A 17,437-nucleotide genomic window follows, 5' to 3' on the forward strand; every position below is an offset into this window, starting at 1 on the left:
GCATTAAAAGTGCGTGAATGTGTAATTACAATTCAATGGTACGCACTAGACGCGTTGACGGTCAGGCGCAGCGTGACAAAGGAGGGTAACAGTACCAATTAAAAGTTGCTGAGCTCCTATCGTATCCCCTGACAGCTTAAATTAAAAGAAGAAGACGTTTAACCATCATATGTCACCAACGCATCCTTGCATACTTCGGACATGTTATACGGAAAGGCGATGAAAATCTAGAGAGACTTGTAATCGTTGGCAATACCGAAGGCAAACGTTCTCGAGGCCGAGCACCAACCTGATGGACAGATCAGATTAAAGACTCGTCTGCCACCAAGTTCTACAAATTACTTAGTTGAAAATGCAATAAACAGAAACCGGTGGAGACAAATAATCCGTTCTAAATGCGGTACATCCAATCATACGATCCTCAGTCGTGAGGGACCGACTACAGAGAGAGAGAGAGAGCTCCTATCTTACATATTAACAAGTCTAAGTATCAAACTACAAACTTGTAAACTTGCTGTTCGTAACGTGGTAACCGATAGGTAAATACATAATATTTTTTAGGATGACGAATTACAAATGTCACGCTTTCCAATACACTCACTAAACAATAGCTTATTGTATCGACCTACCTAATCAATGTGTGCCGTATAACATTATAATATATGGACCTAATGCATATTGTACTACTTAGACCTTGTAAAAAATGCCTAAGAATATTATGTGCGTATTGACTGCAATCGCAGCACGGCACTCATCTTTATGATCTTTGACCTTACCCGATTGTATATCAAGAACGATAAAAAATGTTATTATTTGTCAATAGTTGGCACTATTGGCATTGCTTTGAATCACTTTTGAGAGAGGTTTCTCAACTGCAATTTTAGGGGAAATTCTATGACCTGAGGGACAAATAATTTACGCGATTTTCGTCCTTTGGGGGACAAAATTCAATCAGACTAAAATTATTTTCTCATTAGGGGGAAATGCCCATAGTCACCACGCTGGGCAAGAGGGTTGGTGACCGCAGTGTGATGTCGGATCTCCGACAATTAGAGATAACGCTGCTGCCCATTCTCTTAACTGGGCACTGGCGATCTCACCCACCGCAACAGCACTACCGTTACTTTACGCCGGTCTTCTGTGAGACGACGACCTCCGACCCGCTGCTCCGACGACATTCGTAGGATCGCCGGCGGACGCTGGATGAGGAGCGGGAGTGCGAGTAACGTGGCGCGATCCAGGGGAGGCCTATATTCAGCAGTGGACAATTGTAGGCTGATGGGATGAGAAAATTATTTTAAATTCAAAATATAATAATTCCTTTGATGTCTAAGGAACTATTTTTTTATAGATACAACATACATTCTCCTGAAAATATTTGAAGAATTCTTAATTACATTGAAGAGTTTTTTATGGCGATTGTACTTTACGCCAATGTCAAGTTAGGATAAACGGGTATTACCAAGAAGCTGGTATTACAGCTCCGTTGTCAGCAGGCAAATATATGGAAGACGGGCTCAATGGACTCATCTCCAGAGCCGTAATAAATAAATTAAAAAGACAACAAGCAAAAACCTGACATCTGTCAGTAAAATTATAAATTTCCCACTGAAATCCCCGATTTTAGTGACTTCTATGTTTGTTTATACCATGGTTTTTCCTCTACGTCGATATTCATGCGAAGCGATGATCAAAGACAAATAATTATCACTACGACGCATCTTGACGACGTTACACTTAGCTTTTAAGCATAAAAGGATAAAATTTCTATTCAGTGACTTGTTTATTGAATGTGGTAGTCGCAAGATTTTGTTATAAATATTTAAGAAGGTAAGAATATTATTGTTATAGTATGAAAACGTTATTGATTACATTAACACCTATTGCAACAAAAGTAAAAATTAATTTCGTGTAACATGGCGATCATACTAATATGTAATACTCAAAACTGCGTAATATTACATCACTTGTGCGTTAGTCATCAATGCCTCATTTGTTTATTCCTTTAAAATTGAATATTAATAAGTAGTGTTTATTTATTTATTTATAATATTAAAGCAAATAAACATAATATTACAATAATAACATTCTTAATACTCACTTACCCAAATACAGATAATGCGTGGCACAAGCCGGCAACTTAGCCTAAAATTTTCCACAAGAGATTTATCAGTAACTGGCGAACATTACTAATAACTGGTGATTTCTTTAAATTCATCCCCAGGAGGATGATTTGTTTAGTAGAGAATTCCATATGGTGCATCACTAGTACTACCACAAACTTGTGACAATCTTTGATTAATGTTAAATAATATAGTTTGTTTCAAAGTACCATGGCATCAATAAATACCGAAAGTTCAACTTTACATGTAAATAATGTAGAAAGTACACCAGTGGCCTTATCACCTATTGAAATACAACAGGAATACTTTGAAAATTTAGGAGATATGGATTGGGTCAGGTATGTTACACTTAAAACCATAGGGTGTATAAAACAAATTGAAATTTTGTTGCCATTCTATCCAATTCCAGTATTAACAGGATAGCTTCAAATTTTATCACTATATTATTACATTCATGATTATCCTATTTCTTAATCATAAATATAAAAGAAATAAAGAATTTACACTGGCTTACTGATTACAACACGCAATCATATTTTAATTTCTATCTTACTGATATTGTGAGATTAAATTTTAAATTTTGCACAAAAAATTTGTTAACAAGGTAGATAAAAGAGAATGATATTTTTCTTTGTATAAAAAACAAATAAAATTTGTAGTTACTTGATCCATGGATGTAAAATCAAAAAGTGTTTGGTTTTGAACAAAATCAATAACAATAAAAAGTATTTTTAATTTAACACACCCTGCCTCTATTACTGCTATAGAAGAATTTGTCACAGTGATAACATTACACTTATAGTAAAAAATACACTCATGCACACACTACATTCTAACAACTACAAAATGATCATAAAGTTAGAAAATTTAAACTGGGATTTTTGATAGAAACATTTAATTTACTTGATGATAATTTTTGGCACAATGTTAGCAGAGGTTAAAACAGAGTATTCAGTTAAATTTATCAATGCAATGGAAAATGACCCTGTATGGTGTAAAGCACTATAACAACAAATTAATTCTTTTCAATCAGATGTACATTATTATCATTAATGTTTTCAGATATGAGAAGGACCAGGGAAATTTTCTGATGCAGAATGTAGCTTTTGCCTTATTTGGTGGCCCTAGTTCTGAAGGAGACTTGAGTAATGCCAGGAGATGTAACCATCCTATTTTGGAAGGCTATACCACAAGACAAGTGGAACAGGTTACAAAGATCTATGATAAATTGTGTGAACAAAGTATGTTATTTTCATGAATTGTAGAACATTCAAACTAAAATCCTACTTGTACCCTTTAAAGCATTGCTTATTTTTATTTTATTGAAACAAATACATACACAACATTCTTTGAATAGTAAAACATAGAAGTTGTATAGAATAATTAGCCAGGAGGTACTTATTAAAATTAGATATATTTTCAGGTAAATACTCCTTCAACAACGAAATTGTGGTATCAGTGATATTGATTGTTTGTGCTAAGCCAAAACCAGTAGGTTTGTTTGAAATTGAACCACCTAATCATTGGTGGGATCTTCATCAAAGAACTGATACGGACATTTGGTGCACAGCTGTGTTTAGAGTTCGAAAGTGCATTGCCACTACGGAGGGTGGTGAGTATTGCATTGGTGTTTATGGGATTTTAATATATCAAATTGTAACCTATTTGAAAAATGTAGGAATATTTAAATTATCCAAATACTCACTAATACCAAGGCCTTGGATCCGAAAGTGAGGGAACTTATGAAGCAAGGTATGCAACAATCGTCCAATAAAAAAAAAAACTACTTGAGACCTTGGATATATTAATTATTGCATGTGTATTCGTGTAGTGATAGTATTTATGTTTCAGCAAAGTGCTGCCGTATCTACATTGACGATCAGGCAAGAGTGTACAATGACTGGGTTTCATATATAAAAAACAATACACTACCAAAATGTGTTATGATTGTTCCTGAAAATGGAGAATACACTGGAGAGCTTAGTGAGGTATAACAATATTGGTGCCACATACACTTTAATATTTATTGTCATTTATTTTTAGACTCAATTTAATAATTATTCATCATTTTATGAATGAGTCAGTTGACCATTACAAAACAAATGTGAATGGTTCATTTTCTTGATACCTATTTTTAACAAATTAATAATAGGGTTTCAAACACACTAGTTTATTGAGTTCTTAAGCGTTTGGACTACAAAAAGATGTGTGTGTTATTTCGTTTCTTTTTATTTGCTTATGAACAAAGGCCTTATCTAACAACCCAGGACAATAGTATAATATTTCACTTTATACCTTTACAATAAAGGCAAATTTATTTAAAATGAAATGAAATTTTTTCAAACATGCTATTATCTTAGGACTAGCTATTCACGACATCGTATGTACTATCTAATTCTGCTGACTATCCTATTTAATTTACAGAAAGAAAAGACATTTGCGGTGAAACTGACAGTAGCACCTTCACCTGCGCTGGGGATCAAGGCGAAAATCTTTAGCACGGCGGACACGGCGAATACGGTGACGTCACTGGCGGCGCTGGCGTGCTCGGCGCGGCCGCACTGACGCCCGTCGCGCCGGTGGTTATCACGGGCGCAGTCATCGCCACCGTCACCACGGGCGTGTATGGGCTCGTACGCTCGTCGCTTCATTTGCATGACAGAAAGACGCATGAGCAGGTGAGTTTTTCTGTATTAGATATGATTTGAAGTACCTGTAATCCTGAATAAGTTTGTAAGGAGTGAGGACACATAATCATAATTCTGTTTTTTTTTATCAGAATACATAATGCGTAAAAGTCGATGTAATTCAAAATTCTTTTAATTGTAAAAACAATTCGTGAATATATTAGTATTGACGTATAAAATGTTTTTTACGACTATTTCCATAGTCTATAAGTCCCACGGACTCGGAGGCTCGTAATAGTTGGCTGAACATCGCGGCGTCGAGCGTGGGGCTGGCAGCCGGCGCGGCGAGCACTATGCTCTCCAAGTCCGCGGCAGCCGGCACGAATCTTACTAAGGTAAAGGTTTTTTATGTCTTAGAGCCTATTCTAATATTCTAGTCCCAAAGAACATTGTTCTGTGCCCATACATAATTCGCCCTGGAACCAACAGCAATGGAAAAATGTTTGTAATATTTAGAATCATTAATAAATTCTCATGACATATTATTTATAAAACGGACAAGTTGGGATATCGCATTAATCCAAAAAACCGATGAGATTTTGAGGTTATAATTGATAGTAAACAAATGATAGGAATATAAATCTACCTTGAACATTGAAAGCTTTCAAGCTTTCAATGTTCAAGGTAGATTTATATTCCTATCATTTACGCTTTAAATATGCTTTTTATTGATATAAGTACCTATCTAATATACATAAGCCCTAAAGATTCATCACTATGTAGGTATCTGATTATTTTTTACTTAAACCAGGCTATTTTAAGACTTGATTCATATAATTTTTTATAAGTAAAAAGGTACCTAATTATGTAGTTATAGTATTTACATCCACTAAGAGTACCCTTCAGAATTTATGTTTTTTCTATATATACGTACGTATTCCCCGAAGAGACAAACAGAGGCACACTGTTGAGCATTCATGCTTCATCAGAAGCATGGCATATTTTACACACTTTTGATAGACTCTTAGGGCATATAGGATTAAATTGAACAAATAAAAAAATATTTTCAGTTCATATTATTTATTTCCTCATCACCTACATTGTTTTATAAAATATTATCTGAGTATTGTGCAGGAGGGTTGTTGTTATGGTATTATTTATCAATTCAGTTTTGCCAATCACAATATTAGTTAAATGAATATAATCTTTCATTATATGTACCTCCAATGGTCTTTCTAAAATGATATTTCTGTTTTAAACACGATGTGGAGTATTTGTCCTGAATGGAATTATTTGATGTGAGCGAGTCCGGAGTTCCAACATTCTATTATAGAGCACGCAGCTTCTACTAACATTGTTACAGCTGAAGTATGTATAGGCTCTTGGGCCGTGGTCCAACATGCTGTACATATAAGATCAAGGGCTACAACCTGAAAAAACAAACAAACACATTATGCTCAAATTAGAATGGCAATATATTAATATTGTGTCACACGGAAAGCAGATTTATGTATTCAAATCTTCCAGCTGAATTAAATGAAAGAAACCTTCAAGCATATGACACACATTTTTTAATCATCAATATACTTGCTAGTTTGCTCTTAAGTTGCCACAGCCACATGCTAAAGTGTAGTAGGTAGTATACAGACTCTGTTCGCTGTCTCCACGCAGTTACCAAGAACAGGAACTGAGGAGCGAACTAGAAGTTTGGCGGCAGTTAAACTTGTACGATTAAGAAAAATGTGCTTACCAAACGAGGCGCTGTCCATTGTTGTATACAATGGCGAATCTGCTCGTTCTCCAACACCATGGACCCGCCAGCAGAGCCAAATTAATGCAAAAAGCAATTTCCATTTCGTATCCGTTATCAATGCCAGGTAAATTGTTACATCAGTTCACAAAGTCCAGAAATCACAGCCAGTGTATGTCGATATCGTAATCAATCGCACAGAGTCTTTATAATAGCCGAATCGTCAATTATATAGTGAGAGTCAGAGAATTATAAAATATATGGAAAGTGAGAGTCTAGTTTATTTGTCTCTGATGAGTGAAGTGTGAGTGACATTAAATTGAAGCGAACAATGAAGTAAGAATTAGGGATACTACTCGACTAGATTCTGGATCGATTATATCGATCATTTATACAAAAATCGATTTTATTCAACATAGGGTTATTTTTATTCGGAAAAATATTTGGCGGGACCCTTATCCGGAAAATCTTTCACACGGGCGGATCCGATAGTAATTTTATATAGAGAGAGTTTGAGGCCCCGGGAGAGAGAAGAACGCTACTTTTTATATGTATAATTCATAAATATTTTGTCCGACAGAAAAATAAATGTTCGCATAATATATTATGCTCCGCTATCTGTACGAAGCCAGGGCGGGTCGCTAATATAGAATCTAAATAAACAAAGTAAATCAATATGAATTAAAAACTAAAAAAACTTTTTCATAGACGACTTGATCTATAATCAATTTAGTCCTAAAACTAACTCCTTATTTATTTGAGACGCATCCACTGCTCGATTAAATATTATTATAATAATTAAAGAACATATCGCCTCACTCGAATATATTAAAATGTTTCAATAATTAATTATCGGTAATTAGATTTATCGTTTTGTCGAACCGGTATATCTCTATACACAATTAGTTGTAAACATGTCGGCGACTTTGTCTTTAAGTCGTTACAATACTTTTATATATATTCATTTTGGATGTAGCAGCTTGTCCGTTTTATACACATATTTGCAAATAATATAAAAAAATACATAAATAATTCTTGTATGATGTTACTTAATTATTGCCCTATATGCCTTTTTAATTTACGATTGTAACGTTATATCGACTTTAGGATGCCTGAACGTTACGGACTAATTGTATGTTTTTTTTTACGTGTATGTTTTTTTTTTTATTTTATGAAATATGTCATAAAATGATTTCAAATTATGATGTAAATATACATATTTACATACATGCAATTACCCCAAATACCGTTTCAATAATCCTCTAATTATTGTTAACTATAATCATAATATAATTTACAGACCGGCCAAGCTCTTGCTGTTTCGGTGGAAGTGTTACGTCACGCGAACCTTGTCACCGGTGGCGCAGGAGTTCTTAACAGTCTTGTGCATATTGTGCTAAAGGTTAGTAATTCATATATTTACAAATGTGACTTCAATATATTTGCTGTGGCCTAAAAAAAATAACAAAAAGAAGACAAATTTGCATACAGACGGTGGAAAAGAATACATTGGTGGTAACAATGGCGGTCTTATCGCTCGAGGCTATCTCTACCAGAGAACCATTGGGTGGAGATGATAAAAATAGTCGAAAGGGCAGTTTAGGGCGTACGTAAAAAAGAAAAAAAAAAGAAAAATAATAATAATTAATAACAATAGCAATAATAATAATCTACATATAACAATATCTACATTGTATAAGAATGCAACACACGCTAAGCATATAAAAAAGCTTTAGAAGATACAGCACACCAATTGCGTAGGCTGCATGCTCGTAGCGCTAATATTAACACGCTAGGCGTGTGGAATCGCAGTGGATTTCGAGTTCGCTGCGTAATTCCGGTACATCACGCCAGAATGTGGTTAGCAAGAGTGGCGTTTATTCATTGTGTTAGCGCCGCAATCAACACTTATTAACTGCATTACATCCACACAACAGCAAATTGCAAAGCTCTTGATATTACTCTAAACTAGTGAAATATGTGTATATTACGTAAAATTCAATGATTATAATTTCGACAGTACCATACTCATGGAGAGAAACCAACTTCGCTTGAATTGTTCCAATTCACTGCAGCGACATTGTTCTTCTGTAACGCTGTGGTGTCGAACAAAACTGCACAAAACATAATCGAAGATGCCCAAGCAAAGACCATTAATGAATATCGCACTACTCTTCGCAGTAACAGGCATAGGTAAGGTTATTTTTAATGTTTGGAACAAGTTTTCCATTGTATTTTTAAATCAATAAATTTATTTTATCTCTATTTTCATAATAGTTAGTAACATTCTGTTTTGTTTCAGAAAAATATTTGACAAAATCAGTGCCGAGTCGCGTAGAATTCAAGGTTCCATCCAAGGAAACACCGAAGTGATTAAAGGCATTCAGAACATTGCCAACAAGGATCAATTTTTTGCAGACGTTTTGAAAATTAACAAAGATGTGAATACACATAAGCTGAGGATTTCGATGACGGCCGATGGTCAAGTCAATTTGAATGCTCAACATAAGTTCAACCCATCAGATTTACATGGCATTGGGAAGGAGGGGCGCGCACAACTTTTCAATAACATCGGACCATCATCGGGTGGGCCTCCCAACGTCCCAACAAAACTAACCCCATCAACAACCGCTGTAAGGGCATTTACTTCGGAGACTGAAGAGGAGTCAGAAAGCTTTCTTATGGGTATTCAACCGGGAGAGGTACTACGTTTGGGTACATTGCTTGTTAGAGTAACTTCTTCAGGTGCTGAAGAAGTTGCATCAATGTTGGAAAATCTGAGTCAAGATGTGCACGCTAATCTAATGACTATTGCGCTCAATGTATTGTCTAAGTTGGTGCCACAGGACATCGCAAGGCTCAGATTACTGAGTCCTGACCAAGATCTAATAGTGCAAGTGGTTGAGTTTGTATTCAAGTATATGAAACACAAGCGGCCTTTGGGAGAGACATCTGAAGATGATGGTATAGAGGCGGTCTTGAAAGAGTTCTTCCAAGACGGCATGGTTCGTCAAGAAACTATATTGAGGCTGAAAAATCGTTTGCTAGAGTGGATTACACAAGAGACGAACCGCAGGAGTCGTGCGAATCAAACAAAAGCAAATAGTGTGTAGCTGCGGTGGCATTAGATATGCTTAAATGCATTTTATTTAACTTAAGTGAGGCTGCATAATGTTGTAGTTGCTATTAACTATCACATTACTAGTTAGATGATACTATTTTTTACTTTTTTTATATTATATTAAGTTGAATTTCTGAATATCATATTCAACATTATATCATTAGATGGAATAATCCGTAACAGATAAGAACCAAGCAATTAGCGTATATACAAAAAAGTATGCTTGTTATATTCCTTGCATAATCTTAGAGTAGGATAATTATTTATTAGTGAGTGAAGTAAATATTCTGGCTTCCATCCAACAAAACATATCACTGAAATTGTGAATAAAATTTTATTTTATTGAAAATGATATATATTTTTAGTCTTTGGAAAAGTGAAAATTTATTCTGTGATATCGTAGTTTTATTATTTGATACCAAATTAGTGCCTTAAACATGGCCTTAGCGACATTGTCGTGGAATTACGACGAAGCTCCTTAAATAAATATCTTAAAAAATGTGTCGTTTTATTAATATAACGAGGTTATATAGAATAATTATTATTATTGTACTAATGTCACAATTTTATATTGTAATTTATGAGGCACAATAAATATTTTAAGTTTGAACCATGACTTTTATTATTTTAAGGTTATAGCTTAAGGTCCATTTTTCATACATTTTGTTTCACCTTTAATCTGGGTAACTAAACAAGTATTGACAAGTAAAGAATTTAAATTCACGTCTAGTTAGTGATTAGTTCTCGCAGTTGAAAGAAAAACGTAAAAATAATTAATATGCGTGGATATTTCGGCCTTTAAAATTTCGTCATATTAAATTTTAAAGGCCGAAATATCCATGATTATTAATTATTTTTACGTTTTTCTTTCAACTGCGAGAACTAATCACTAACTAGACGTGAATTTAAATTACTTGCCAGTTTAGTTACAGATGAAACAAAATGTATGAAAATGGACCTTGAGCTACCACCTTAAGCTATAACCTTAAGAGACGTTACTAGAAGATGCATGATGTCACAAAATATTTCTGTCCTATCGAACATATCTTAGAATTGGGGCTAAAGCTAAGATGCTATTATAAGTTAATTCACGTAAATAGCATGCATTCTTTCGCCGCAAATTAAACGTTTACTGACAGGTCACATATTGCGTACAATACAAATTATATTGATTGATTGATCCCTTCCTAAGTTAATTTCGGCCACGGCGGCCAATCTCGACAAAGATCAGTCGAGTACGCAGGACATATAGTGCATATAATTTTTCATATATATAAAATGTTTGCCTAGATTCCGAAGTTTCTACATATTGTTAACAAGCTCACGCCTATAAACCCGGATATAAATCTAAGGACGGAGCATTACTGTGATAACAAGTCTGTTTCTCAGTGCTGACGGCATGGCAGCCTTCGCAGTGCGTAGACATAGGGCCGTTGTGATTGGCTAATATTGAGACACAACTTGAATTTAGTTGGCTGTCAGATAAACAAAGTTGAACAAACAACAAGCTGTCAGATAAACAAAGCTGAGAAACAGACTTGTTATCACAGCAACGATCCGTCCTTACATAAATAACGTCTATGAATAAGGACTGTATATTCATCAATATAATCATTATTATTTTTAGATAAAAAGCTGAACGGTATTGTTAAGTAGGTATTTTATAAAATGAATTTAGTACAAATCAACAATTGCATTTTACATAATATTCTGTGGCAGATGCGATATTGGTAAAATTTCCTTTTCTCTTTCCTCAATATTCGGTGGATTATATTCGAAAAATTTTGCTATAAAGTACCTGAAAGGAAAATTACATAAATAGGTATATCTAATTGTAAAATTTTCTAGATCTTTTTAATAATGGTATACGTACTATATCAAATTGTGAATAAAATATTTAGTAGGTAAGTATATCTACTAGACAAGATTTTACAATCATTTAAATTTTATGCAAATCCGTTCAGTACGGTGATTTCTGATGTCGAGTTTTTCGAGACGTATACGATATGTGCATTAGCGGTTATATATTGTATGTTGGTGTTATTAAAATAGAAGAAATAACTATGAATTATGAATATCGAATAGGTACATCCGAATATGCTGTTACAAATCCATATTCGTGACTATTTGTTTGTATTCTGCAAGTATCTAAATGTGGGTTATCTTAAAAGTAAGTAATCTTATTATTAGCTATGCTACGTTTATAATCTATACTTATAATAAATCTGTAGAGGTCAATTCTGTACATGAAATATATTTCCAAAATAACTATCAGGGGGTGATTAGGGATCGATACTGATGCCAAAATGCAATTAGTAAAATTTTTGTCTGTCTGTCTGTATAACCGTTATAGAAACAAAAACTACTCGACGGATTTTAACGAAACTTGGTACAATTATTTTTCATACTCCTGAGCTGGTTATAGTATACTTTTCATCACGCTACAATTAATAGGAGCAAAGCATTGAAGGGAAATGTTTGGAAAACGGGAGAAGTTACTCCATTTTTAGGCTTCCGTCGCGTGTGCAACCTTAATGGTTAAAGCTACACAGAAATCATGTATGACGGAAATGTTCTCCTTAAAATTATATAAAAAGTATCCCACGACAGCATATGTCTATCTTTTATGGTTGACTCACAATAACACGTGTAACTCCCGATAGCTTAGTAGTTCGAAGCTTTCTCATTATATTTGTCTATTCTTACGTTTATAACACTCTCAGCCACCCATTATTAAAAAAGTTAACATTATTAAATATTCCATAAAAAAGAATCATAGAAATCGCTCTAGAAAGACCAAAGTTATACATGAAATACGCTAATAATAAGCCATCACGCGTGAATACTGAATCATGCTATATGCTTCCTTCGACTTTCACCAGGATCTCATCATCAGACCCTGACCGGACAATCGGACCACCTGCATACCACCATACATTAAAAAAACATCCCGACAAATTGAGCACCTCCTCCATTTTTGAAGTCCGAAATCCACGCGGGCGAAGCTGCGGGCGGAAGCTAGTAATAAATATGTAGGTAGGTAGGTACCTATAGGTATAGTTATAAGTATGCAGATATACATTATAACTGATATATCAAATGGTTTAGGATAAATGTAAGTAGTGATATCGTACCAAACAAGAATCTCGATAGTGACCAGCAGTCCAGCGACTAGTGTTTGCACGATGACCTGGGCCGGTTCCGCGGAGCCGCGCAATGCCGCTGCGAGCATCGCGTCGCTTGCGTCCGAAGCTGCCTCTAGGGCCGCCACTAACAACGCCGGCGCCGCCAACCAACGCGCACCTCTTCGCCACCAAGACTGCTATATAATCAAACACATAATACAATGTGAGTAAGTAACACCGAGGAAACCTGCGAATGAGTGGAGACCAAGCGAACAAGCATTGCCGGATTCACAGAAATGGTTTACCTAATAATGTTGGGAAATTAATAATATATCGGCAAACGATAAACGTTTAATTTGTTCAAACTTACCTTCATAATGTCATGACCTTTAGAGCATTGAAACATACTTATTTTTCTGCGGTACCTTATAAGCCAACGGAGCACCTACCTTTGACATGACAGCTATGAGAAGCAACAGTGAAGTAGCAGCTGTTATGAAGGCGCTAAGCTTTCCATAACCCATGACCAGGCGTATTGTAGGTTTTGTTATTCTAAAAATGTGTTATTAAATTAATATACCGGTCGGTTCTCAAAAAAAAATCTTTAGCCTGTGGTATCAGTATAATTTATTAAAAAGATACAACATTGGCTTAACACTATGCAATGGAACTAATATTGGTTAAAATGTCTTACTTCCGTGTGAGTCGCCTGCTAGTGTATACATTATATAACAATAAAAAAAGATTTAAAAAAAGAAACAAACGGTATGAATACGAGACGTGATCTAGAAACCAATAATTTAGAACATATGACTATGATAATTACCATCTTGGCCTGATTACCTTCTAGCAAAACTGACGTTGTTAAGTTTTTGCGCAACATCATCATCATCTAGTTCTAGTTCGACCGGCTGTGAGGCGAAGGCGCACGCAGACATGGATACTCCGAGCAGAGCTACCAGAAGAGCACGGAGTTTCATGCGAACACGTTCGCAGCTCTCACTGCCGACGTCGCTTAGCCTCTGTAATGAAGAGTAAAACTGTCACTTACTCTTCTAAAACAATATGAATACAATGAATCTAAAAATTAAATGGTACCTTTATCAAAGAGCGTACCTTAGGGAGTACCAATTCCATGAATTGACCTTCGCATTGTTATATTATGTCTTCTGTTAAATTATTATGACTATTTAATTATTAAATAATATGAACCCTGTGTTAGGCCTTAATCTACCGCGCCAGCCTAGTGCGGATTGAAATTCTTTTTGAAGAATTCTTAGGTACATAGGTTTTGTCGCTGTTTACCTCTACCTTACCTTAAGCCCACAATAATTAACATACAATTAGCCTGGGGTTATGAACATAGGGAGTCTCGGCAGACTGTTACATTTTCAACTAGACTATCATGCAGTTGTAATTGTAACATAATATAAAGAAATTTCCGATTTGAGGACCTTAATGGAAATGGGTCGAATTCTCAAAGGAAAGCCATAAAACAGCCAACTATCAACATAAATTTACTGTTTGCTCAATCACATTATTATACAAAACACATGCATACCCACATATAATATTATGTAGTAAAATGTGATGTTTTTACACTGACAACATAAAACTTACTGTTTTGGGATGCATCTCATGGTGTGTACAAAGTTGGTTCAACAGGGTCACACTTTCGCTGTCCATAATGCATAACTTTTGCTAATTTATCCTCATGATATGCGAGTAGGTTCAGTGTTTATAAGAGTATTACACGTGTTGCCTTTTGTATACATTTACGGAATTAGTCACATTGTTGTAGTAGGATGGAAATTGGAAACTTTAAATACGGAAATGTCGAACTAAATTGCTTTAAAAATTGTGACAATATAAATGTCAGTATCATAATGCGCCAGTATTAATAGAGAATTAGCAAATTATTACTAGAAGACCGGGAGGCGTAGTTTAGCTGCAACTATAACGTAGGATTATATCCTCTTTGGTTTAAAATGGCCATCTCGCATGGACTATTGCGTNGTCGATATATTTTTTGGCTGTCATTAATTGTTGGATCGGAGGAACGTTCACAATCTTTTCGCTAGCTATTCTTGTGTTCATGATTATTTGTTAATTTGATTCAAATGATTCCCTTTTGTAAATTAGTACAGTTTTTGTTATAAGTAATAATTACTATTTTAGATTTATGTTATTTTTTCTAATAAATAAATGTAAAAACCCTAAATATAGATATTATGTTGTAAAGTTTTCTGGATGTCCGAGACAGGTATCTCCCATAGCCTTCCACATAGCTTTTAGGATGCTCCGCCTCTACTATTTATGTCTCCACCTGTGACCCGGTCTAAGCACTCTACAAATAATTATATTGCTGGCTTGGACTAACGTGCTTAAACTATTTAACATAAACGAGCCGGCAATGGCAACCCGTGCAATCACTTTTCGTCAAGTGTGTTCCGTTCCATGATGTAATAGGGAGCGAACCTATCAAAATATTAGTCATGAATTCAGACTCCGGGCTAATAGTGAGCAGCAAAATCCAAATATCACTTTGCCCGATCCGGGAATCGAATTCAAGACCTACAAACCTTTGCCTACATCTAGCCCACCCAGACACAGAATAGTATAGAACTTTAATACAAGTAAAATTACTAGTGCGATAGTAGTGATAGCGGCGATAGCCTAGTTGGGTCTAGAACGGACTGCCAAGATGAATGTCCGCAGGGCCCTTATTCTGTATGATAGTGTAAACGCGTAACGCGGCCATGTCATGTTATCTTCGAGAAATGAGCGTGGAATGGTATTCTGTAAGCCAAATTTCTATAGTCCTAAACATGATGCGTTGTGTTACGTGCTTGTTACGCACTGTTCAAATAACGTGCGGAATAAAGAATAAGGCCCCTGGTTCAAATACCAGGGCACACACTCTGACTTCTAAAATCATGTGTGTATTCTTTGTAAATTTATCGTTCGCTTTAACGGTGAAGCAAAACACCGTGAGCAAACCTACACACCTGAGAAGTTCTCTATAGGAATTTCGAAGGTGTGTGAAGTCTACCAATACGCACTAGATCAGCGTGGTGGATTAAGGCCTAATCCCTTTTAATAGTAGAGGAGGCCCGTGCTCAGAAGTGGGCAAGTAAATAATACAGGGCTGATATTATTACTGTTATCCGGTGCGATATTGGTGTTTATACTATAGTTAAAGACGCAGACTTATCACGCTGTAGCTTAGTATGTCTCTCACCATGGAACCAAATAAAATAATTTATTTCAAAAGATTAAGCATAATTTAACCTGACGAATGCACTATGTATCTTCATACTGGCATAATATTATTCCATTGAATTTCTAGTAGTCATAATTTATAGTAAACTGCAGATTTGTGAATATTTTGCATGGTTTACGCATTCAATATAACTACGCTACGCTACTGAAGCGGGCAGTTAGATTATAATGAATAGATATTATTAGGATCATAATACAAATCCAACTTGACGGTAGACTATAGAGGGTATTAAAGTTTTAATTACAATATTCCTTGTCTAAGACCCTAATCTGAGTTGATCAGCGTGAGACAAAATTCTTTACCACATCTTCTAAACACATACACAAATAATAATTCAATATCAGACCTTAGTATTCATGTAATGCGATTGATTCTTATGGCACCACAAAGTATTGTTGGATTTAGGATTTACCTGCAATTTGTAGTATGATTACTTATTTTCATTTTGCTATGAGCCTAAAATTAAAAGGTATCTTATCAAGCTTTATTGAAAATATTGTAAATATTTATTACAAATCACATATGCACAAATATTGTCGAAATACACAGAACTCTTGAAGACAATTAAATATCATCAAGTTCAAAGATATTATTTTATGAGCCAGCCCGGCAAAAGTCTTGATTTTAATAAGCGGCAGTGATAAAAGAATATGGAAAAGTTTTGCGGAAACTAAGATCAGCTGTCCGGCAAGGTGAGGTAAAAATAGTCCTGGATTATGCTGAAAAAAAATAGTAGGATTAATTGGGATTTGGTTATATTTATATACACTTAGAGTAGCTGTAGGTAATTACTAGGTATACCGTAGGTAAAGAAATGTTTTCATTCTTGCCTTATTCGTACAACATTTCGGCGTTAGAATATTCTTGGATGAGACGATTCGCCAATGATGATACACATAACCAACTAACAAAAGGATTGATGGTTATAAGATATGAATGCTTACGGTAATACATCCAATGACAAGGCAAAAATATTGCACCAGTCCCATAGACGCAGCGATTATCTTCAAATCGTGGACAAACATAAAATTTTGATATGAATTAGCATCATCAGTTGATATATTAGAAGTTGGTGTCTCGCCCAAATGTTTTCTTAAATGTTTCGCACTAAGACACTGCAATACATGTTGTATATAAATACGTTTACGCTATGCCTACAACTTTTCACGAGGTTGAGTAAAAGTTAGAATCTGATTAGTTGTAAATATCAAAGATTATTAAAGACGAGAAGTCATCTTACCAAACCAACTATCCCATAGAAGTAAGTGTAAAAAATTCTTATAGTAAACGTCGGATGTCCGCAAAACATTTTAGTATTGCCCAAATAGGGTTTTAGAAGAGGGCCCAAAATAAAGTTGAAAGGTAACTTCATGACGGATTAGATGAAAAGAATTGCCAACATCACATA

The 17,437-nt window shown here is 35.1% G+C and overlaps 1 protein-coding gene, 1 long non-coding RNA gene and 1 pseudogene across 2 annotated transcripts; 1 reads left to right on the forward strand and 2 right to left on the reverse strand.

Annotated features, from left to right (window-relative positions):
• Positions 1-2,331: 2,331 nt before the first annotated feature.
• LOC119192625 lies at positions 2,332-10,087 on the forward strand (annotated as a pseudogene).
• Positions 10,088-11,319: 1,232 nt separating this feature from the next.
• LOC119192626 lies at positions 11,320-14,432 on the reverse strand. The gene is made up of 5 exons (XM_037446431.1): positions 14,367-14,432; positions 13,590-13,768; positions 13,196-13,298; positions 12,756-12,943; positions 11,320-11,419 (listed from the first exon to the last, which is right to left on the reverse strand). Exons 1-5 carry the CDS (start codon positions 14,430-14,432, stop codon positions 11,320-11,322), a joined length of 636 nt encoding a protein of 211 aa, XP_037302328.1.
• A 2,205-nt stretch (positions 14,433-16,637) lies between these two features.
• LOC119192627 lies at positions 16,638-17,418 on the reverse strand. The gene is made up of 3 exons (XR_005113685.1): positions 17,270-17,418; positions 16,974-17,144; positions 16,638-16,748 (listed from the first exon to the last, which is right to left on the reverse strand). It is a non-coding gene; the product is annotated as an uncharacterized LOC119192627 (long non-coding RNA).
• Positions 17,419-17,437: the final 19 nt, after the last annotated feature.

Source organism: Manduca sexta, unplaced genomic scaffold (assembly GCF_014839805.1).
Source record: "Manduca sexta isolate Smith_Timp_Sample1 unplaced genomic scaffold, JHU_Msex_v1.0 HiC_scaffold_3008, whole genome shotgun sequence".
NCBI lineage: Eukaryota > Metazoa > Arthropoda > Insecta > Lepidoptera > Sphingidae > Manduca > Manduca sexta.